This window comes from Anthonomus grandis, chromosome 1, assembly GCF_022605725.1.
Source record: "Anthonomus grandis grandis chromosome 1, icAntGran1.3, whole genome shotgun sequence".
Taxonomy (NCBI): Eukaryota; Metazoa; Arthropoda; class Insecta; order Coleoptera; family Curculionidae; genus Anthonomus; species Anthonomus grandis.
In genome coordinates this window covers 50,334,418-50,360,244 of record NC_065546.1, presented here as the reverse complement: position 1 = coordinate 50,360,244, position 25,827 = coordinate 50,334,418, and the positions used below count along the sequence as shown (strand labels likewise).

Genomic DNA, 25,827 nt, shown 5'->3' with positions numbered 1-25,827 from the left:
CAACTCTATTTTCATATTTTTTCTTATTGCAAATCGATCCCGTCTCTTCAAATTTTCGTATCAATTGTAATACGTATTTATGGCTCACGTTTTTATCTTGATACCTTTCATTAAATGCTCTCGCGGTTCTACGAGCACACCGATCTTGAGCTCCATAAAGGAAAATTATTTCTATTCTTTTGGCTAGCGTATACACCATTTTATTAACTCACTGTTTTAACTAAAATTGAAAAATTGCACGCGTCAAACTGAACATTTTAAAAGGACATCGCCCTCTAAAACCAACCAATTGTTCATCAGTTGTAATATATTCTGAAGGAGTATATAGGTTTTTCATTTTAACGATTGACCTCTCAAATACCTCTCGAAAAGCTGCAAGCTTATCAGTTTCTTTTCTTTCAGCTCTGGACCGCTTATCATCAATGCGAAGACAGTTTATCAATTCCTGTGTCTTTATCAAATAGTTCCTTGGTCAAAACTCCGGCCATTTTCATAACACCGGCATAATAAAATAGCCCGAAAAGTGCTTGGAGTTTAATGCTGTTTGTATCCTTAGTCCAAGAGGGTCTCTTACCTACTGGCGTAATAACAGGTTCATCAGTATCTTGGTCATCGTTCTTATTTGAATATTTCAATCGTTGAACTTGGATCTCGTTATTAGTATATTGGGTAATTTTATCGAGATTTTCTTGAGTGAAACATAATTTCCAAGCTTTAGTTCCCGATGTTATATGTTTTGCTTCGTTTTTGTTTCCAGGTAAATGCAAAACCAGATTTCGTTTTGGTGTACGATGAATTGCGCCTTTCTTACCTGACCACATAAACCCATTTTTACCCCTTAATTTGGTAGGCACTGGTAAAATTTCCACCATATCTCTATTGATCGCCTGTATTTCTGCCAATGGTATATTGTCATCTTTCGAATCTGTATCAGATGGAAAGGTATCCTGAGTCTGTTCTGGTGCAATAAAAGAATTAAGACTGACTTGATTGCCGCGTATTTCATTCTCTTCTGGCTCCTCTCTAAAATCAGGTATAACGGCATCTTCCTCCTCGCTGTCATCCGAAAAACTGTCTGAATCAGATTCATAGAGCATGCGATGAATTTCTCCGACATCTTCAGGCTGTTTGGTCGAAGAACTTTTTCTGCCCAGCCATTATTCGTGCAGCCTAACAAAGAAAATCAATAATAACTTAAAAATCAAAGAAAAATATAATAAAAAAAACTAAAATATTTTCAAAGTATTATAGACATATTTTAGAAATATTTTTCAAAAAAAAGATACTTACTCATATAATAATAATCCCCAAAATCTACTGAGAAGCGAAATAATCACAGAGTATATTTAACCTAAACTGCTACACTGGGGTACGCGCTAACCCCAAATATCACAAATCTCGAAAAGAAAAAACCGTGTGCCAATGTCAATTGTCGCACGCGAACTGACTTGCCGCGTCTTGAAACTAATAAGACGTCGGCGTTCGTTCCCCCGCCCACTTCCATTTAACTTGAGATATGATTAATGATGGGGTACAAATGTACCCCAAGTAGCATTCCAGGGTTAAAAATGGCGACCTTAAAAACCATGAGAAGACGTTTTACAAGGAATAGGAATCAAGCTTACCTTAAGATTTTGGAGGATGTTTTATAAAGGGAATTAAAGTAACCTTTCAGTATGGAAATCAGTCGAATCCCAAAAGCCAGAGTATTAAAATTACAGGAAAAACAATGGCCACAACCATCCGATATCGAAAATGCCAGACAGATAGGAAAATCACTTTAGTCAGAGAGAGAGAGAGAGAGAGAGAAAAACAACCTGATTCCAGTAAATTGCCTAAAATTCAAAACGAAGAACAGCTAGCGCCATCTAGATATATTATTTTTTTACAAGGTCATTAACCCACTTTACACTAGATGTCGCGAGATAATATTACAAAACAATACAACATACAATATTAAATTATTACGTTATAAAAGCAACCAAAAAAAATAAAAACGCTACAATTTCCTTTTTCATAGCATTTGGATCGCATCTAAGGATCAGCTTCCTATGTAACTAGCAGATCATCTTTAGGGTCGAAGCTCTTGTTGATCAACAGCTTAGTTCATTATAATAATGACACATCGATATCATTATGAAATTCTTTAATCTAAAGTCGCCCTGTTTGCTTTATACATGATAGTCTCCAAAGTTCCAAAAGTCCAAGTTTCCAAAGTCATTGTCGCATCAACGGATTGTACAGAGGCGGATCCAGAACTTCCCTATAAGAGGGGGCACCTGCTAGTATGAATGCAGTTAATGTTGTTGAGAATTGTTTAAAAGTCGTTTATTCGTATAGATATTTTAAGTTGGTTATATAATTAGTGTAGTAGGTAAGTATAAATAAACATAAGTATATACATTGTTAGTAAAAGTCAGAATAATAGATACACTTTTTATTATATAGGTAAATTGCAACACAAAATCTAATCTATGTTTTGATTTTGAAAAACCATTGATTATATTATCTATGTTAATGTCTAGATCGAAATATACATGAAGTAATGCTTAACCTAAAAGTTTTTCTTGTGACATTCTATTTCTCAGTCATGTCTTCAATCTGCGTTAAGCTGACGCTACACTAACCGGAAAAGTGATTAAAATTTGTAGTAGGTTGCTGCAGTTCAAATAAACCTCTTTATTACACAATTTAAAAATACCTATTAGAGAAATTTCTTTTTTATCTTTTCGATCGTCGTCTTTTTCCCCTAGGAGCTTTATTTTCCAGAGTGAACGACTTAAATGGCGTCTCACAGATTAATATATCGTTATTAGATAAAATGTGATTAAAGGTTTTCTACAGACTACTTACACACGAATTAATTGTTTCATCGTCGGATTTAAGTAAATTGCTTGGTAATTAAATTGCAAGAATAAAAACTGTGATTGCTTCCGGTGATTCCCCGCGAATCATCTACTACGTCATACGTCAACAGCGCGGCGCACGAATTTCAACGCGACGCGCGATGTTCAACGATAATTGCGATAGAGTACGTACAAACGTAGAGACGAATAATGCACTAAGAAATAATATTAATAAAATTATACGGTCTTTTCATACGTTTAAACATGTAAAAAAGGAAAGATGATACAAATAATCACAGGATTATAAGGTCTGCACTGGGATTCTAAAATTACGATTTGACACGATTACTCGATATGACTGATTCAAAACAAAATTGTCAATCGTGAGTGTGTCTTGCGGATTGCCTCGTGTTTAACGATTTGTCAACGACACGCTTGGGTATATCGTATGCACCAGACGATATAGCTTCTTCGTTATTTATTGCGTGCATAATGTGCCAGTACCCTTTTTTAAACGTATTTCTTGCATTCATTGTTTACCAATAGTCAGTCATACCAATTAGGTGCCGAGGTCTCGCTGTAAAAGAGTCTAGTGGGGGAGTCTGGATGTAAGTCAATCTCACTATATTTTACTGATAAGAAAAGACCCAGAAGCTTCACCACACAATGTACTGAAAATTAGAATGACATATTGCCAGGGGTTTGAATAAATCACTTTACTATGTCAGACTCCGAATATTACCTCGAATCACAACCAAAGAAACATAATTTAAATTACATAACTTTAACCAACACTTCCGCGTCATCCTTCACCCAGTCAATACGTGGTCGTTCTTTTCCTTTCCTATCCTTTGAATTCCTTTCCTAAACCCTTTCCTATCCCTTGCCGTTGGATATAACGTGCCTTTAAGAAATAAATTTAGTAAAAGCATCAAGCCCACTTCCGCGTCATCCTGCACCCAGTCAACACGTGGTCGTTCTTTCCTTTCCCATCCTTTGGAACCCTTCCTAGACCCTTTCCTGCCCTTGCTCTCTGCCAGTGGTAGCTGAACCTATTCACACCGGTAGCCAGGCCGGATGATGCCGATTGCATCGTGGGGGAAGCGTCACCGTGCATTTCAGTATTAAAAAAGTGTTAAAATATCGATTCGAGGAACACGGTACATACCCGACGGTTTTCCCGAAACTCCTGCTGGCTGATTGTCTCGTAGCAGAAGCCATTGAAACTAGCAAGTCAAGTCAACTTTAAGCAACTTCATGTCGAACCATTTATAGAGTTCTCTGTGGTAAACATGTTAAGCTTTATAACTAAATAGCGGATTTTCCATGATGAGATTTCGGCCATGTTCTCAATTGTAGACTGTAGACCCAACCCAAGTGTTCATCTATAATAAATCTTGCGGAATTAGGACCTAACGAACCCAAAACCGCGATGCCGGAAACGTTAGAAGCTAAGGCATCTCCTGGAAAATAAATCAGGTTCATCGAGGGAAAGGTAATTGGTATTGTTGGAATGTAAAGAGGTAAAACGGCAGGGAAAGCAGAGAGGAGGATTATGCGTTCTGGACCGGAAGTGCGATTGGCTCGCGGGGGTCCGCGCGCGCCAATGCTCTCCGTCGACACGCCTTCCGGTCTGCATCCCGTTCAACACTGTTGAAAGATAAATAAGCAAATATGGATGGATTTTAGCTTGTATAAATTAAACATAGCCCATTAAAACAATACCTGCCTCTCGTAATACACTGTACCTCTCCGCTCTCTCTTTGCGCGCAATTAAATATTCAAAAGGGGAAAATATACGATGCGCGATAAAATTCGCAGAGTGCAGGCGGATTTGTTAAATATGTATGCTTAGATAATAAACATAAAAAGATGTTTATATTAAAAATATCCTGATACTATTTACTTTCAATAACCTGTTTTACTAGCATATTTTTTTTAAAATAATTTATTGATATGCATAATTTAATTGTACCCGATGACCAATTTGATTTATAAAATGAGATATCACTTGACAGCGCTGTTAAAAACATTTAATCTTACCGAATATTCTTACCCAATGCCATTAAAAAAACAGATCTACTTTTTCTAATAATACTCTTGAAAGCACATTTTCTGTTTATTTTAGGAATATACTTTTGTTTTCATCTTTCAAACAATTAAAATCTTTGTTCTAGCCAATTATTTTCTAAATAGAATTTTTTTTTTGAAAAATCTTTCCACTCCATCTCATCTCCCACCATCAAAATTAATTTTTTAGGCTATAGGTTTATGTATCTGAGCAATGTTTACAGTTTGCCAAAGACCATAAAATTCGTTAAACCGTAGCTCCATACAAGCACCTTCAGAAAAACGTTTCATGGTTGCCCACCGTACATCGATTAAAACTTTTCAGCTGTTTTTTTTATTTCTTACAATAAAAACTTATCACCAACCTAAACAACATTTACTTACTTAAAAAAATGCTACTTTTGTAAGTCTATAGCCATAGAGTAATCTCTTCTGGAGCCCTAACAAATCTAATATCACCTTAGTAATCTGGCTAAAAAGGATTTGGTATCAAAAGCTTTTTCAAAAGTATTATACAAAATTATATAAGTCTGGCCAATTTCCTTCTTGTGTACTGAAATACTCATGGTTTTATGAATTTATTTACTGATTTAAGAACAGAATAAGTTAAAGAGGAAATGGCAATGCTTTAAGGATTCTTATATTTTTGACTTGCGCTTATCGCTGAGAGGAATCATATGATAGAACTCAGTATCGATGGTACATTCGTACCAGTCCTGATGATGATGTCTATTTACCTTCTCTACGTTTAAGTTAAATTTAACTCTAATTAAGAGAGAAAAAGTAAGAGAAACGACATCATTTTCAGCGTTGTAACTCGAACGTTTTTACCAAGAAACTTCATTAATTTTTGCACCAAACATTTGGCCAGACCGGTATATTGTATGTAGAAATCATTCTTTAAGGCATCCAGGAGATGCCTATACGCGACGAAAATTCCATTAGTTAATCGCTTCCTGCAAAAACCAAGCAAGATCACTTAAAGATTTCTTTGACAGGTTTTCACGATTGCCACATCAAGATCCTGAATTAGCCAGACCGATATGTTGCATTTACCTTGAATTTCTTTTTCTCTTAGAAATCCAGGAGATGAAATTTGACATCACACTTGAATCTCAGTAGTTAATCGGCCCTATAAAACCTAAACTAGCAATTACTAAAGTGTTTTTTAATATTTCAACTTTTAATTACTTAACAAAATTATATTAGGCAAATATGAATCAGTACGTGATGATAACCAATTAAAGAAGTTTGTCACAAAATAATACCTGGGGTGCCACAGGGATCAGTTCTTGGACCACTCTTTTTTTATAATTCAAATTAGTGATTAATTTTTATACGTCAAGAAATTTTATTCCTGATATATTTCCAGTGTCCTATGATGAATACTGAGGAGTAATACTGAGAACTTACATTTCTGAGAGGGTCAGAAGCAGATTGAGTAAAGCCCTTGTGAGCTATTTTTTACTCGAAGTTAAATTAAAGTAACAATATTGATGCTGTGTGTAGTAAACTTCATGACACTTACTATGCTTTTAATTTTCTTTCAAATTACTTTAATCATTATTCGCATACTTTTATACTCTTTATTCTTTCCTTTAGGCATGTTCCACTTTATGGAAAGGATGTCCCACGATCATTTAATTCCAGTTACCCACCTTACAAACTTCTTATATCCAAAGACCGTGTCGCTTTCCCCTGCTGAACAAAAAAGTCCTCTTAAGAGCTCAGAAGACATGAGGAATGACTTCAACTGTAATAAGATGTTAAAAATAGCTTTGAATACATACATGAAAGACATAAGAAGTGGCCACTCAAAAGACAGAGAAAATTGCTTCAATAAAAGAGCCCTCTTTCCGGTAAGACTGTGGTGCTTGAAGCTCAATCAGAAGAAGACAAAGGCTTTTCTAGGGCACATAGACCGATGAAATAGCTATTACAATTAAAGGCTGTTTGCAGTTAAGGAAGTGTGATAGTAAAAGCTTTCTTGATCCAGAAGGAGAAATCTTGTAGTAGTTGAATAAATTAACATCTTAATAATTTGCAAAAATTGGTATGCATTCCATGGTTCAGAAGGTCACACGCCTTACATAAGTCATAATATACTTTAATACTGAATTGCATCTTATGAAAGCCTTTGCAGAAGAATCCTAACTGTCCGAATAATTTGTGGTTTGCATAATATAAGCCATATTTTAAAGATCTAGAAATTACGAGTATAACGATTTAAGGCTTGTATATTATCCAGAATGTAATGATTCGCAAAGTGTAGTTTAATGGTTTGAACATCTTGCTTTAAATTGAGTAAGTATAATTACGTTATATATTTTAACAAGTAACTAAAATAAAGCCCGTAAACAATATCTGAAATTAAAAGCCCATTAGAATAAATAATTAATTAGGAGGAAAAGAGGCTCCTGTTCACCTTGCGAACCAGCATATAGTCGTCATCGGAGGCGTGGCTTTTCCGCTACTCCCCTTCTTTGCCAATGCCAGGTATCCAGTTTTCGGGATTTTCGCATGCTTTATTATTTCCTGCTTGCATGCGGTCTGAGCGAGATCTGTCAGTTAAATCAGGAAGTTTAAACTAAATTGCGATCCGTTTTAAGTTTAAGAGTTTTGCTATCAATAATTTTTTTTTTGTCAAGAATTGGGTTTTATATATTTATAAAGTTGAGTGCACAAGTATAATATAACTTGGTAATAAATAATATAGCATGATAAATTAATATGAATCCGGATCAAGAAGTGCCAGTGTCGACTAATAATAGCCAAAGTGACTTGGGGAGGTCTTTGGTAAGTTTAATATTTTGTAACTTAACTTATCTTTTTTCTATTTATAATGTAAGGTAATTGTTGTTTTGCCAACGATATTCAATTATCTTATGGGTGATATACTGAGATTAAGTATGTTTTAACACTGTTTATTAAAAATATTTTGTGATTAAAATTAACTATCTGTTTTCCTCTTTCTCAAGGAGGCGCCTTATAAAAAATGTTTATTTATAATATAATTATTATTTATGTAAATAATTGTTGGTAAAAAATTATAAAAAAAGTGGCAAACGTTATAGTTGTTTTCAACTCATAGATGAAAAATATAAATACGACTCGTATTTATATTGTTAATAAATACAAATATAAATAGATGAAAAATATAAATAAAAAAGTATGCACAAGTTTACTATGCAAATAATAATTATTTCTATAGTTAAGCCTTATACCTGAAGTACAAAAAAATATAACATTTTGCAAATTTTGTGGATTTTTTTAATAACTTAACCGATTCCTGAAAAATCAATAAATATATATTTTCTAAAGGCAAAGAAAATTAGGGATTTAAAATATTATTTTCACTATTTAGACTAATTTAAAAAAGTGGGAAACGTATTTGTTTTTAATTTTTAAATTAAAATTCCTATTTGCCAAACAATTACCTGAAACTCTTGAAAATATTGATTCAAATATAAATCTATGAATCATGTGATATTGTTACAAAATGTAAAAAATTACGCACAACGCCTGAAGGACATGAAAAATTAGCTACCACCCATCGCTCTCTTTCTCATAAAGATCTTATAGGAAATACCCGAAATAATTTTTAGATTTATAAGTTTGATCTTAAAGAAATACATAAAAAAATATTTTAATCTGATATAATATAATTTTAGTTGGAATCAACTTAACTTAGTACAAAATCACCAAGGGCGGCTGCTGGATTTGGTTATGGCGTCTTCATCTGAAGTTTGTACAGCTGAAAGATGTTGAAATGATTTTTTAATTAAAGAAGACCCTTTTCATCCCTCTTTACTAATAAAATATAAAAATGTTGAAGATAAAATTCAAAATAATTTCAGAATTGAGAATATTTTTTACAATTTTAAAAGAGCCGACCTACGTATTGTATATCAGGATTTATTTAACGTAAACTGGGACTTCTTAAGTAATATTTTAGATATTAATACAGCAGTTACACAATTTTACCAAAAAGTGTATAGTATACTAGATAAAAATTTTCCCAAAACTGCCCGTAGGAAACGAACCTATCCTCCTTGGTTCACGACGCAGATTATTTCAGATATAAAAGTTAAGTTTAATCATTGGAAGCATTATAAGCGATATGCCTTTGAGCAAGATTTAAATAACTTTAAACAATTACGTTGTCAGGTAAAAAATAATATTAAACTTTTATACACAAATTACTGTGCACAACTAGAAAACAATTTGATTACTGATCCCAATAGTTTTTGGAAATTAATTCAAAATTCACAACGCAATAATACTCTACCCCAGAATATGTCTGATACAAATGAAAATCTTTTATCTAAGCCCCAAAATATAGCTGATGTATTTGCTAAATTCTTTCAAAGCTCATATACCACTTCTACACATACCCTTAATATGGAAAATAATACCAATAGTAATGCCGACACAATTAACATAACAGTATTTACAGAAAAAGAAGTATTATGTGCCTTAAAAACAATCAAACCTAAAAGTATTGTGGGACCAGATAATATTCCAGCGTTTTTTATTTCTGATTGTGCACACGTACTTGCCAAGCCCCTAACAGTCCTTTTTAATTTGTCTTTAAAATCAGAAACATTTCCAGATTTATGGAAAGCTTCAAAAATTATTCCTGTACATAAAAAGAATGATAAAAATAAAATTGAAAACGATCGGCCTATAACTATTATCAATAATTTTTCAAAGTGTTTTGAACGAACTCTGCATTCTAAGTATACTTTATCCACGCATGAAAAATATAATTGATATTCGCCAATATGGATTCATGAAGGGTAGATCAACTACCACGAATTTAGTTACTATAACCGAATTTATTGCCGACTCAAATTCTCAAGTAGACGTAATATACACCGATTTTTCTAAGGCTTTTGACAGACTTGACCATAGCATTCTCATAAATAATCTTGATCAATATTATGGCTTTTCCACACGGTTAAATAATTTTTTTATTTCCTATTTAACAAAACGCATACAGCATGTTGAGTGCTATGGTCATACCTCGGTTAAAATAATTCCCACATCTGGTGTACCTCAGGGCTCAATTTTGGGGCCACTATTTTTTGATTCATTTATTAATAATATGTCCAAGCATCTTAAAGTGGAAAGTCTATTGTTTGCTGGTGATAATAAAATATTTTTTAAAATTAACAATATATCTGATTGCCTTGTACTTCAAAATGATTTTAGCCTCATAAACACCTGGTGTAAAAACAACAATTTTCCTCTTAATGTTGCCAAGTGCACTGTGATCTCATATATTTTGAAGAAAAATCCCATACACTACGAAACTCTATAGACAATGTACCTATTCCTAGATCAGAGGTGTTTAAGGACTTGGGGATTACATTCGATACCAGTCTATCTTTTGTTCCACATATTGCAGATATAGTGAGCCGAAGCTATAAAATCTTGGGATTTATTATTCGAAATACACAGCATTTTAACAATATATTTACGTTAAAATCATTATATTTTTCGCTCGTTAGAACCATTCTTGAATATGCTTCGCAAGTTTGGTCTCCTTTTTATCAATGTCATATTCAAGATATCGAAAATATCCAACGAACATTTTTCAAATATCTCTGGTTTAAATGTGATAAAATGTATCCGGAGATCGGTTTTCCACATCAAACTTTACTTGACAGATTTTCCATACGACCGCTTAATGTTCAACGTAAATCAGCTGATCTGCAGTTTTTATATAAATTGGTAAACCACTTGATCAACTCACCAGACTTGTTGGGAATGTTAAACTTTCACCTTCCAATGGTCTTAACAAGAAATCCTCCTACCTTTTACTCAACAAGAGCCAGAACTAATATTTCTAAATTTTCTCCCTTACGCAGAGCTGGGGATATGCATAATGCTGTGCAGAGCCAGTGTGACATATTTAGCTGCAGCATAAGAAATATTAAAAATGTAAACTTTGTAGTTTAAGTTCATTAAATTGTTATCTTTATTCATTGTACGTTAGTTTTGTATTTGGATAATTAATTTTAAGTTGTAATTATGATATTTTTCCCACTAAATAATTGGATTTTGTAATCTGTTTATGTGGTGTAAATAAATAAATAAATAAATAAATAAAATAAATAAAATATGACGCCTGTACCAATCATGATGATAATCTCCAAATTACGAGACGTTATATCATCAATATTAATTCATTTAGGGCGAGAAAAAATGGCAAATAAAGAGTGCGCTTTATTTTGCTATACGGGTCTAAAAGCCATGACTGTCTAAAAAGCATGAGAAAAAAATATATTTTTTTCCAATCAAAGGTTGGGACCTTTTTATAATTTAACCAAACTTGTAGCGTTTATAGTTTCCGAAATTCCTATAGTCACCCTTGAATCTGGGACACCCTATGACCCTGTACAAAAAAAAAAGTTTACAGTAGATGTTTTTTAAATAGAAATCACTGAATACCATAGGAGTAGTGAATATTTTCTTTTTTTTTATAAATAAAATATGGGAATTAATGATAAGGAAATATTAAAAAAATTAAAGAAATAAATATATGTAGAACAATTATAAGCAGCTAATATAATAAAATGTGCTTACCTAATTATTTTTGTTATAAATTATTTATGTTTTAGTTAAAGTTTGAAATTTTTATGCATAGTTTTTTTAACAAATAAATTCGTTATTGTTTCTTATTAAAGAACTTTTATATTTATTTTATAATATATTAATATTGTTCCAATTTATTTGCTTCTAATAAGTAAATAATTTATATTTATTTCTTATTATATTTATATTATTATTGAATACGATTTTTTACGTTATCTGTAATTTTTGACATCATATCAATATAATATAAATCATTTACAATTTTTATGCAAAACGTAAAATTTGATATTTACTTAGAACATTGAAAGGCCTTTCAATGTTTTTAATAAATAGAGATTTTTATTTCGATTCTACTGATGGATTATTTTTGCAAATAAAGTTATTATGACCGCTTGTGTAATATTTTTTGATTTACGTTTTACGTTATCATTGTCTATTGAAAAACCAAATCAAAAAACGGATTTGCTACTGAAGCGTTTGAAGATACTAAGTAACTATTGGTGAAATATTTAAAAAAGTAAAGTATAAATAATTTTATTACAAATGTTATAGAGAAATCCATTTCTTAAAAATAAAGATTGACGAGCTTATACATACAAATTCGTTTAGTAAAAATAGTAAGAAAACCATGAAAATGGTGCCTCCTAACCTACAAGTTAAAGCCACATCCTAAAATCATAAGCCTAAAATAGAGTATTCATATATTAAAACTCGAATTCACTTTCAAAAGTCCTGCGCTTCGTATTATTAAGGTTATGTAACACAGTTGTATTAACTAATGTTTTTTTTAATAGAAACCCTATTATGCATCTTTTTTGTTGAAATTGCACGCAATTAAACCTATTCGTCTAATCCATCGTCTTGGAAATATGTGATTTAAATAATTGCGCACATTTAGCGCATAATAAGCGAGGAGCTCCGTCTTATTTATGTTATTCTCCGTCAGGTCTTGTTCATTGTATGAATCTCAAGCGTTCTCTATGGTATTTGTTAGAGCTGGGTCGATGGCATTTTGTAATAAATCCAAGTACATATCGTTTGTTAAATTTGCAGAAAGAAAAACAGGATCTATAATGGGATTTCCTAAGATACCAGCTCATACATTTAACTTGTGGTGTGTCTGATTTATAAAAAGGTAAGGGTTTGGAGGGCCCAGTAACAACAATCGTTCACTAAACGATTTAAGATAAATATAGGAGGTTGGGTCAACCAAATGCTAAACCATCGGAAGGTGACAGTGAGTCTTAAAAGGGCACCACGGTAAAAGCCTGGGATTAAGAGAATAAGAGAAGGCTTGCTCCCATCATCTACATTACTACATTACGAAAACACCGATTATAATGAGATTCAAGCAGAACTAGGGGAATGAGAGCACTTTGAAAATTCGAAAAGAGGTCGAAAAAAGTTCTTCTGAGCCCAAAAATGTGCTGTAAAAATGCGATATCTCGACTAATATGAGAGCTATGATCTTGAGGTTGTTTTTTTTGGATTTGGAAGGACGAAACTTAGTTAAAACCATTGGAATATTCCCGATAGTGCCTATAGAAGCCGAGATATCGATCTCCAAAATTTGAGATTTTTCATTTTTCGGGTATACCCTCCGTATCGATTTTTGTCCGAAGAACACACTAAGGGTAACGTCGTGAAAATCACCCTGCTTGCCTTAATAAAAAGGAAGAATCTAAAGCCCATAAGAGACTTGGTGCTCTTTGGCGGATACCTATGACTCGAGGATGAGCTCAAATGTCTAGAGGTGATTATGGATAAAAAACTGCATGCCTGGGTTATAGCAGGATCGACACTGACAAAGCACAACTGCGAAAGGTAGCAGGGCTGCTCACAGGCCAGCAGTAAACACATATAGACAAACTATATAGACTCGGGAAAGTACACTACCGCTCAAAAGTATTTGCCCACAATGTATTCTTTTTAATATTTTAAATTAGATACAAAAATCTTATCTTTATATCTATATTTAGATTGTATCTCTTTTGTAAATTGCATATATGCTTAAACAGCATACTTATCAACTATGGTTCGTTGAAAAACACTGAGTATTTAAAAATAGTCTTGCAAATAACAAACAATGTAGTGAAAATATGCACTTCTTCTAAAAAACTAATCTGTTTACAGCTCGTTTTCGTTGAAATTTGAAACATTTAAAGGTGTTCAGTCTTCAAGAATTGATTTTTTGTAACATTGGTAAATAATTTCGCTTGCTTATTGACGATTGTCACCGTTTCTTTGTTGGTTTTTTAACATTTTTTAAAATGGCTAAAACAAAAGAGTTATCGGTAGAAACAAAAGGTATTATTATTGGACTTCATAAGGATGGAAAGACTAACTGTCAAATTTTGACGGATTTGGGAATTCCAAGACGGACTGTCGATTATAATGTTAGAAAATTCACCAGAGAAGGGACTATTAGCAACAAACCTCGATCGGGAAGGCCAAACGCAACCAAAGTTCAAAGGAGAATTTAAATATTATAATTACAAGCAAACGCAATAGACGCTTTACCGCCCCTGAAATCACAGCAAAAATCAACAAGGAGCGTAGAAAAGCGGTCAGTGTTTCGACAGTAAAACGGCGACTTTAAAATGCTGGTCTTAAAGGACGTTTAGCTGTATCAAAACCGCTAGTGAAGGATATTAATAAGAATAAAAGACTTGAGTGGGCCCAATTACACAAAGACCATTGATGACTGGAAGAATGTTCTCTGGAGTGACGAGTCGAAATTCGAGGTTTTTGGAACGAAGAGGCGAGTTTTTGTTCGCCGTTATGCCAATGAAAGGGTCGCTGAGAACTGTACGGTGGCCTCAGGTAAACACGGTGATGGTTCGGTGATGGTGTGGTGTTGTTTCAGAGGATCTGCAGTGGGCGATCTAATTAGAATAGAGGGAATTCTTCGAAAAGAGGGTTACAAAACAATTTTAAGTGACAATGTACTTGAATGTACCTTCTGGTACTCGAATAATTGGGGAAAACTTCATCTTTCAACATGACAATGACCCCAAGCACACGTCGAAATTATGCAAGCAATATTTAGGCCAATTACAAAGGCAACATCTTCTGAAAGTTATGGTATGGCTCCCACAATCACCGGACCTCAATCCTATCGAATTACTGTGGGATGAACTGGATAGACAAGTGCGAAAATCATTCCCCACATCAAAAGAAGACTTGTGGAGGATCATCCAAGAATAGTGGCACAAGATACCTCAAGAAACTTTGGACAAATTAGAAGACTACCGAAACTCTGTAAAGCTGTTATTAAAAATCGAGGCGGACATGTAGATGAATCCAAAATTTGATTTTCTTAAATTTAATTAATTGAAAAATGTATTGTTTATATTCATTTTGTTATAAATAAACCGTCTAATAAGAATAACTGATGGGTTTATTATTTTTAGTTATAACTTTAAAACAGTCATATGTGGGCAAATACTTTTGAGCGGTAGTGTAGATAAACAGCTATGTAGAGGTTGTAAAGAATAGAAAGAAACTACTCTTTACTTTTGCAAAGCATTTAGCAACAGTCCTGGGTGAAGCCAAACCTTTACCAGTGAGGACAAGAACTACACCACTGGCAAAATACTGGACTTCCTAGAACCAACAGAACTGAACATGTGACAGTAAATATATGGGGCACGCAGAGCAAAGCGCAGTGCAGGGAATCAATCAGGTATCACCCAGCGGGGAAGTTTTAGTGGATAAACGGGCACGGACTCCCACACTACTGGTGTTAATAAAGAGTTTCTACGTCAACAAAAAAAAATGTAAGAAGAATTACACTGATTAAATAGGAAAATTCCCATCAATCTCTCATTCACTCATGATTTCGCAAAATTACAAGCGACTATTAAGGTCGTTTTCATTTAGCTCTAGCACTAACCTAATGTTATAAGATATGGATATCCATCGCTATTTGTCCCAATACGGTTATCTTCGTAGGTTTATTTAATACCAGCGTCTTTTTGTTACGAACAAAACCTGTTTTACGTCAATTTAGCCACCAATTCACAAATAATATTCCTAGAAATATGTTTGTCAGTTGGCTAAACAGTCCACGAGTCGATTCCGTGCAAATTCATTGTTTTCGAAAAAAATAGTACGGGAAGTAGCGTCAGATTTAGATTCCATATTTGATTAAGCGTCATACTTTCCAGTATTATTCCTGGTAAAGTTGACTATCATTGACAATAAGAAAAATCGAGTCTTGCAGCTGAGGGAGTATGTAACCCACCTCTAGAGCGATTAGGGCGTTAATTTTCCAAATGAGAACAATTTGATTCTATAATCAAATTATCCCGAAAAATTAACCTTTATACAGTTTTCATTAACATAGATTAATGATACTAATCTATCGGAAAGGTTGCATGCAGATTAATATGTCTACTATAGTTGTTCTGGTGACTCGTCTAATTATGACTGTTCTTTTGCACAGGTATAGTTCATAACCTGTGAATATCGGAAAATGCAGCATGCATGTCATTAGTTGGCAAAGTGAGTCTTACAGATGGGTAAAATACGCGCTTGTGTGCCCTATACAACCGATCACTTACTTGCCTATGTACACAGTTGTGCGGTGCAAGACCGCACTTTCTATTCTTCAGGTGACTTCACCAAATCCTAGCATATAAATGTTATGCATAATCAAAAAAACCATTGTCCGAAAAATCTGTCACTAAGTTCCTTACTTTTTTTGCAATTCGCTACGCCATAATTGACAAATCTTCAACCATTTTTAAACACTTCAATCATAAGTCGCGAAACAAATACTTGGCCTATCTAGATGTGACGCACGGACCCGATAATTGTTTACTTACTTGAATGAGTCAATCAACAGAGTTTTGAACTCGCAAATTAAATGGATTTTAGGATTTTTCATATAAAGTATCATAAGGTATATGGTATTTCAAAGCTCCATGTTTTTTAAAAGAGTGGATCAATGTTCAAAAACTACATAGCAACGTATAGTAGTAGTTTTGTGCAAGAAAACGTGTCCTCATCAGAAAGAAACTTGATGTGTTTTTGCATTTTGCCCAAAAGTTCTTTCCCAACCTATGTCTCGCGCTTGCATTGCCTTTTAGATAGACCAACCTGTATAACTTTTTAACTTTTTACCTATAAAAAAGATGTATACAGGGTAGCCCATCGAAAAGGTAGACACAAGTTAGCCGTTAAGCCAGCATCTTTGTTCTAGTATACCATGATAATCGGCAAAAAAAGTCTTAAAGCCTGGTTTCATTGCGAATTGCTGTTTTTGGCTACCTGTTCAGAATAAAAATATTTATGGTATCTGGAAGAGTCTAAATTAGGTCTTAATTAAACTCCTCATGGTAAAATCATGTAATTACTACGCCTTCGGTACTTTTTTCGAAACTTTTTATCTTGGAGTAAGTTTTTAAATAATTTGATGTTTGCCATCCATTTTTTCATATTCCATAGTTCTTTTACAAGTAAAAAGGAGTTTTTTATTTTATTGAATAGTTTTTTGTTACAATCTTTTAGTTTTGTGACAGTTCAAATATCGAATAATTTAAAAAAGTATTTTTTTATAAAATTAAAAAGTATATTAAAAGTTTTTTTAGATATTCCTGGATTTGTCAGTAGTTGTGAGTGACCTAATTGTATATTAAAAATATTTTTTTCGTAACATTCAGATTCTTAGATTCTTGCCTCTTGCTGCACCTTTGTCTTCAGTTTGTTGCCTGTCCTTGCTTTTAGAATCCACATTGCGGTTTTTTTTATTAATGAAAAATTGTTGTATTTTAGTGTAAAATATATTTTTTATTTATTATTTTTATTTAAAATGGGTTTCAGTATCGGTTCTGTTAAAATAGAGATACATATCTATTTACTAAAAAATAAACATTTTGATTTAGTGAGAAATATTTTGTTTTTTTTTTCTTTGGAAAATGAAATTTGAATAAGTTTCCAAGGAAAAAATAGATCATGTCAAGAAACCACTATATAACAAAATGCTAGGGTAAAACTATTAAAATATTCTGAAAATTGCGTTTACTTTCAATGTAAGTAACATCAAGTTATTTAATACCAGTAGGTATTCAATGTTAATTAATTAAAAGCTTGCATACAAATCAAATAACGCTTATTTTATTTTCTTGATTTATAAGGTCTATAAATAAAACTTAAAAAATATTTCTTCATTGAAATAATATATGATAAATCTTGGATTTTTTTCTCTAGTATAGGGTGATGAAACTTTGAAAATACTTTTGGAAATTTGCGTATTTAAAATGCGTATTTTAAATACAGCGGAAATTTGCGTATTTTAAATTGCGTAAAAAAAAACAAATATAAAAAAATAAAACTTAATCAAATACACGTTGATGAACCTTGGGTCATAAAAGTGAAATTAGTTAGTAAGAAATTCAATATTATAACCTGGCCATGAGGATGCGTACCAAATACCCTCGCTAACGCCAAATATAGGAAACAAGTAAATATTACTTTTCTAAATTAGCCAATTTAATTTACTTTCCTCTAACGGGACACAAAAACATATATGGAACACCTCTTTGTGTCGCGGACACGGCTATTGTTTGCTTTTGTCATATTTCACCCTTATACCACTCTGCCCTTTTCATAGGGAATATCATTAGGTGATGAAAGTTTGTGTTTATTTTGTCTATAGATGTTTTTGTCTTTTCCTTTATAAAAACGTGATTGATTGATTGATTAACAGTTTTATAAAATAAATTATTGAATAATTTGCTTTCTTGGTCACAGTGTTCAGAATATTTGCTTACATATTATTACTGAATTTGATTATATAGTAACTCTCATTTTATGAAATAAAAGATCGATGGAGGGCAGATCAAAGGATGATCAGAGGAGAGATCAAAAAAATTAAGACAAATAAACGAAAGCGCCACTGGAAAATCGTTGAAAGCAATTTTTTGGGATACACCTTAATATCCCATATTTGTGAAGATTTAAATGCAGATAAACAAGAACTTTTTAAATACTCTAGCAGGATAAAAGTGTCCAATTGACCCTCAAACATAATTACATTTTTCATTAATTAATTTAAAAATCACAAATCTTCCTCCTTACTCCATCCTAATGGTAATTTTTATTTTTTCTGACAAATCTAAAAAATTCTAAAGGATTTGACAAAGTTTCTTACTAAAAATTTTTGAATACTGTTTTATGTTTCTTCAAAAAATAGGTCTTTATAGACAGACAGCGAATTTGTTTTTCAAACTTTTTACCAATGCACTAATACTATTCGGTATAACTACAAAAATAGCTTCTGACATTCATCGATTTCATGTACGGAATATACGTTAAACACATGACATATTATCATGCATCGAAGATATCCAAAAGACTCGGAGTTAATTTCCGATTTTGCATAAGTCACCTCGTTGAACTAGTTATTCTTAATCCTCTGACTTTATTGGATTTAGCTGAATTTTAATTGAAATTTTATATAATAACTGCTCAGAATGTACAAACTCAGACAAAGTTCTAGTAACATAATGACCATAAAATTCTCAAATCCTAAGTTAATACAAATCCTATAAAAAATTACATTTATTTAAAGTACTATAAAGAGTTTAAATTTGTACACAAAAAACCAATATAAGTAAATTAAAATATTTGTTTCCAGGGATGTTTCTTAAGTTCAGCATTTCCCTATTACCAGCACCACCAAGAACACTACAAAATTGCGCCATTGACAGGTATACAGTTTACTTTTGGTTTTCATGAATTTTATGATTTTAATATTTTATTAAGAAGCTTTAAGGGTAGTTAATAAGCTAAATATTAATGTATTTATTTATATTATTTCAGGCACAGTTCCATCAGAATGGGTAGAACAACCCTGGCATCAAGAAGGTAGGCAGACCTTTTTTGTATAATATCCATACTTTATCGTATAAGTAAAATACCAATTTTATTTTCAATCAGGATATAAGTATATACGGATAAATGAATTAAAGTTTATATGGCTTTAAATTGATCTAATAAAGGTTCTCACAGTCTGAATACTGACTAAGTATTATTATGCAATTTCTCCTACGCTCTCTTCCTTTGAAGCTTTGAAGCAACAATAATTATTATAATAATTTCGTCTCAAATAATATTTTAACAGTTCTTGGATTATCGTTAAAAAAAAAATATTTTCAGTATCTCTGGAAAGGAGAAAAATGAGTAGGAGCCAAATAAGGCGACCATGTAATTTCCAAACATCAAAGTTTGGCTTTTAAAAGTAATTAATTGTTATCTCTTCCTCTTACCGGTTAATTCAAAAAGTTTTTCTAGACTTTTGTAGAAAGAACTGCGTATATAGCTAAAACAAGCTCTAAGTAGCCATTGTAAACCTTGCCATAAAATAAATTACTATTATATATATCATGTCATAGCGTTCAATATGGGATGCTCAGTATTTTACCTGATGAAAAAACAACTAAAAATCCCCCTTAACATCTAATAAATTATTCGGTAGATCTAATGCAGGCTAATTACTTCGATGGTATCTGTATCGAAGCCAGCCAGATTTCAGCGAACAACAAAACAATCCCCATTTACCCTTGGGCTATAATCCTAGGATCCCTAAGGAGTCATGTTCACCATTTAGCCTATAAATTATTTAAAGGGGTCGATTATTAAACGGTGGCGAGGCAACAAGTCTGCACTAATATCATTTTAAAGAGAGGGGTGGGTAGCTTTAGAGCGACTTTTTTATGGAATGTGTAAAAAATCAAAATGTTTATTGTATAGCAAAAACAAGGTAGCGAGAAAGGAAGAAAGAACTGATGGCTTATAAGTTCTCTGTTATAACATTTATTTGATTAGCGACATCTCAAATGCCAATTTGTGTTTTTTTCAAGATAAAAAAAATTACGATCTTGATGCTTATTTTTTCAAATGTTTATGAAAATTTAATTATTAATAATAAACAAATATTGGTGCATTGATAATAAAATAGAAATACTAATTTTAGGGACAGACAGGAAAGTCTCATTCACATAAACCAAAAGAAAAGCTTTTTTCAATACCAGTATTTTTAAATAGAACCGGTAACATAATTATCTACAAAACTAGCTAGAACAAGCTTGACAGATTATCCATGGTATATCCATCTAGTTTTTGATAAAAAATTTCTTAGGAACAATTTTCACAAAAATGATATATTTAATTGGATAACATCGAAAGCCGCGTACAGACCGAGTTTCCAACGTAGACCAACGCCAACGGCACATGTGCTGTCATTGGCGTTGGAATTGGTAAGCGTTGGTAAGGATTTGAGAACATCGTCCACACCGAATTTTTAGTGTTGCATTGAAGACCGTTGGTAGCGGTTCGGTGGTTTTACATTTTTTTTGATTGTGTGGTGGTTTTTCAATTTTTCATCGAGCTAAAGATGTCATCGAGCGAAAGTGATGATGATTTAATGTGTGCAAGTGCAGGATTTCTCCTTTTACATAATTTACTAAATAAAAAAAATAAGAAGCGAAGGCGCAGACGCTGGTGGATGACAACACCGTATAAAAACAGAAGTTCCTACAACGCGAGTAATTTATTGGATGAGCTTCGGAATGAAGACTCTGGTCATTTTAGGAACTTCTGCCGAATGTCCCCAGAAATATTTGATAAACTGCTTAATTTAGTGGCTTCAAAAATTGAGAAAAAGAATACCAATTACCGAAAAGCTATTCCAGCTAAAGAAAGATTGGCCATTACCCTGCACTATCTAGCAACTGGAAATTCCTTTACTAGTCTGGCGTACACATTTAAAGTATCGAAGCAATTAATCTCGTCCATTATTCCAGAAGTTTGCTTGGCCTTAGTTGAATCACTACAAGAATATATCAAGGTAAATTTTTGTTTGGTTTTGCTTATAAAATTTAGCCTATAAAAACATTAGGTACTTAAGTAGGTATTATTTTATTTGCGGCACTTAATATAGTTGTTCATATTGTCCAGGTGATGGCTCATTAGTGGATGTCGATGGTTGTGCCATACTGAGTGCGACAAATCCTGCAGCAGAACCGAGCGCTGATAAAAATGCTAGTGTAGAGTCAGTATTGGTTGCTGATGTTGCATCCCAGCCAGATGTTTTTTTTCCTTGGAATGTCTGTTCTGATTGGGTGATGGCAATGGAGTCGATGTTAACGCCGAACTGTTACTTTCAGGGTAACTCCATTGTGGGCTGGGGTTTGGATGCATAGATGCAGAATGCAGATGTCGATATGTTCCCATTTCTGCTTCGAAAAGAATGGTGGCAAATTTGTGCTTAACCACAGCTCAAAGACAAGACAAGATTTATAAATATGTGAGGTTAGATTACCCAGATTTACGTGACGCTGCTGACTATTGGAAATTAGTTATTCCTAAGGATAGGAGACACGAGGTTTTTGCAAGCTGCCACTGCTCGCCTTTAGGAGGTCATTTAGGTGTCTATAAGACTTATGCCAAGATAGGCAGATTGTATTATTGGCCAGGGATGAGGTCGACCGTGGTAAGGTTTGTGAGACATTGTGTTACTTGTCAGAAAATCAAACCTGAACAAAAGAAGCCAGCAGGCTTAATGGTTTCTAATTTGGTCCCTAAACGTTGTTGGCAGGTTGTGAGTATGGATTTATTTGGTCCTTTGCCTAAGAGTAAACGTGGCAATATGTATATATTTGTGGTCACTGATGTATTTAGTAAATTTAATCGTTTCTTTGCCATTAGGAAGGCTAATTCTGCTAAAATATGCAATATTCTTGAGGAACATATTTTTCTTTTTCATGGAGTTCCAGAGGTTATTAGGTGTGACAATGGGGTACAGTTTAAGAGCAAAGAATTTCAAAATTTAGCAAAAAAATATGGATCTAAAATCATGTATAATCCCAATTATCATCCTTCTCCTAATGTTACAGAGAGAGTCAATAGAGTACTAAAATCCATGTTAACTGCTTTTGCTTCGGAAAATCATAGAATATGGGATGAAAACCTAGCAGCTTTAGCTTGTGCAATTAATACAGCAACTCATGAAGTTACAAGTAAAACGCCTTACTTTATTAACTATGGTACTGAAATGATTTTGCATGCATCAGAATTTTTTCAATATAGGGACGTTAACCAAAATATAGTTTCTGATCAATCTCAGGAGAATTCCATTAAAAGGGTTGAATCTTTAGGGAAGCTAAGGGAATTTGTATCGAAGAAATTATTACAAGCAGGCCAGAAATCTAGGGATCAATATAACTTAAGACGTCGAAATGTAGAATTCAATATTGGTGATTTAGTTTGGAAAAGATTGTATGCATTGTCAGATGCAGGGAACTATTTTACTGCTAAGTTGGCAGGTAATTTTGAAGGTCCTTTTAGGGTAAAAAATAAAGTGGGTTACTGCATTTATGAACTTGAGGATATGCATGGGAAATCAAAAGGAAATTGGCATGTGCAAGATCTTAAACCTTATTATGATGAAGTTGGAAACTAGCTACCTATTTAATTTATTTTTTTTATTTTCATTGCCTATTACTTAACTCAATAGATAATTAAATTTAATTTGGATGGTAGTGTAATTATTTTCTTCATTGGCTATACACCTATAAATTAGTATTTAAAAAAAAAAAAATTTTAGAAAAAAATTTTTTTTGGGGGAAAAAGAGGGTAGCTGTTACAGGTTAAAATTGGCATTTTATACTCTTTATTAAAAGCACTGATTACAGTTATATTTTCAAAATAGATATTTTACAAATATTAATGATTGATACTAGTAATGCCCTCTCTGTAATAGCCTCCCAAGTAAACCATAGTTCTGTTCTCTAGCCATTTCAAATTACAGTATTCTTTTTTTTTAAGGACACATTTAGTTTTGTACATTTCAGCTTCATATTGTACTGGTTGTTAATGAAATTTTATTTATACTCTTATAAAACCCGGTTCTGGACTAAAGAAATATTTTAGAATTTAAATTATATCCCATATTGATTATTTAATTATTTTATAACGAATAATGATTAATTGGGCATGTACAATTATTGTGTATGTTGTACTGTTCATAGTACAATATCTGATTTTGGCTTGACCATACCAGATATGCTGGTTGATTTTACTCGGACTGACCTATCTAATTTTTGTCTCTTTTTATCTAATGTAAATATTAGTTTTCTTGGAAGATAGCAAGAAGTTGCTGGTCTAGGCAAAATCGAAATTGATTGTCATAGTGACACATATTTTCATTGCCAACTTCCTTGGGCCACAAATTTTGTTATTTATTTTTTATAAAAGGTTTTATGGTACTTATAAAAAAAGTTAAGTTATTTTGTTATATATTTCGATTGGCAATACACCTTGTGCGTGATTGCTTAAATACGGGTTTGACCTCTGCGGTCGTTCCTTTTTCCAGACCGCCGTCATGAAGTGAAGAGTGCTTTAGTTCTTTTTGAAATTCGTCTGAATTTTACCCATATGGGGATATAATTGACTAAATGTGGTGATAGTAAATCAACTTTTTGGGCGTAATGCTATAATTTGTTGTTTTGTTGAATTTACTAGCCTTTATGGCGATTTAAAACCTAATAATTTTTCACGTGCCCTCGAACATCGGCAAAATAGCGGTTCTGATTGGCATTGGCAGGGGACAATTTAATTAGCAAAGCTACATAACATGGATTTTGAATGGATTTTTTTTGTACGGACCTGATTTCTTCATGCCACATGGTGCTTTCGTTTTGGGGTTATGTACTCTACTGGCTCTAATCTAGAAGGAGATTTTAAGCAACTGTGAGCTAACGTCTAACCTAGACCACTACCAGAGCTTGGCGTATTGTGAAGTGGAAGAGGTGAAGCTTGGAAGCCTGCAGTTTTTCTTTGACTGGGAATTGGATGTCTGGGAGAGTCTCGAATCTGAAGTAGTCTGCTGTGTGTGGAGCTAGGTGACACAACATAACATTTTTTTTATTCACTTATTTTATTTTTATTATCACAACTTTTATCTTTTGAGTTGAGATACATACATAAGCTTATTTAAAATTTTATTGACATTATTTAATCGATGCTATTTTATTATTGAATATTACTGATATGAGTACATATATATGTGACAAGTGACTCCTGTGAGGTAAGACGCAGCCGGCTTCGTAGTACTACGAGTATATACTTGGGTTATATTATTTATTTTCAGACTACTCCTAAGATGTCAAATTTTCTCAGATTAGCTAGTAAATATTAGAGTAAACTAATAAAAGGGTAATTTTAAGTGGGGAAGCTTCAACAGTTAGGGTTGTTATTTTTTTTTGCTTAGGTCAATGTCCATGGCGGGATATACCGGGCCATGTAAGTTATTAGTTTAATTGAATTGAAGCTTCATTCCCCAAAAGGTTTGGGTGTAACATAACTTATTTTATTTTGACAACCACACTTTGATTGTGTATTTTTTTTGTGTGATGTTGTGGTTCCTTATTACCAACTTAAATAATTATTCCTCTTAACGTTAAATAACATAACATAATTCTCTGTGATAATCAAGACTTAAATAAATTGTTATTTTCTGTTGTTAATTTGTTTTTCACTTGAGTTGAGTAGGTTGGAATATCATAGGTAATTTGGAAACAATAGTGTATACTGATTTGACTTTGATTTTGTTTTCCAAGTTTCGTTTTGAACTTGCCTAAATAAATTTTGATAAATATTGGGCGTCCTTTGGGATTATATAAAATCCAAAACTTGGTGGCGCCATACTGATTTTGACATTTAGTTGGGTAACTCTTGGGTAGTTACTACCTAAGAAATTTTGGTTCATTTGGTTGAGAAAGAAGCTAGAACCCACATCGGCTTGAGCTAGCAGCATTGTGAAGCATTCCTTCTCTGGGCGTTTCAGGTAAGAGGGGTTAAGTTCCTCCGGGCATCAAACAACTTTTGGAGACCCTCTTAAGGCCATAAACCTTTCACTATTTTTAGTACTTCTTTTCTTTTGATTAACTTGGCATTCATCGCTTCACCACCATCATTCCATTTTATTGCACTTTAGAAAAAAAATATATAACAGTGTATGTGGATCAAACTTTTGAAGCTGGCTTGCGACATACTCCCCATGTAGAGTAGATTCCGTTTTCTCTGTCCTCCTGGCTTTTTTTGCTTCAATATTTTTCAAGATGTTGAAGGTCTCGCCTATTCGAGGATCCTCGCTTCTCACATGTTTTGGTTTCATATTTGTGAGTGATTTACATTTGCTTATTTTATTATTTGATTGAACTTGTGTCTCTTTAATATTTTCTCCGTCTTCCTGTACAAGTTCACTGTTTTCTTACTGTATGTTTGATGATGTGTCTTCTGATTC

The 25,827-nt window shown here is 32.9% G+C and overlaps 1 protein-coding gene across 2 annotated transcripts in view; it reads left to right on the top strand.

Annotated features, from left to right (window-relative positions):
- Positions 1 to 7,439: 7,439 nt before the first annotated feature.
- The window catches only part of LOC126738925 (ecdysone-induced protein 74EF), a 35,396-nt gene continuing 17,008 nt past the window's right edge, over positions 7,440 to 25,827 (top strand). The window contains exons 1-3 of one of the 2 annotated variants that reach the window (XM_050444414.1): positions 7,440 to 7,712; positions 19,159 to 19,231; positions 19,344 to 19,388. In XM_050444414.1, coding sequence (XP_050300371.1) covers positions 7,647 to 7,712; positions 19,159 to 19,231; positions 19,344 to 19,388 — 184 coding nt within the window. In that variant the 5' untranslated portion in view covers positions 7,440 to 7,646. Of the gene's footprint in view, positions 7,713 to 19,158; positions 19,232 to 19,343; positions 19,389 to 21,817; positions 24,425 to 25,827 lie in introns of those variants that run through there. The other variant, XR_007661490.1, reaches the window with a different exon arrangement.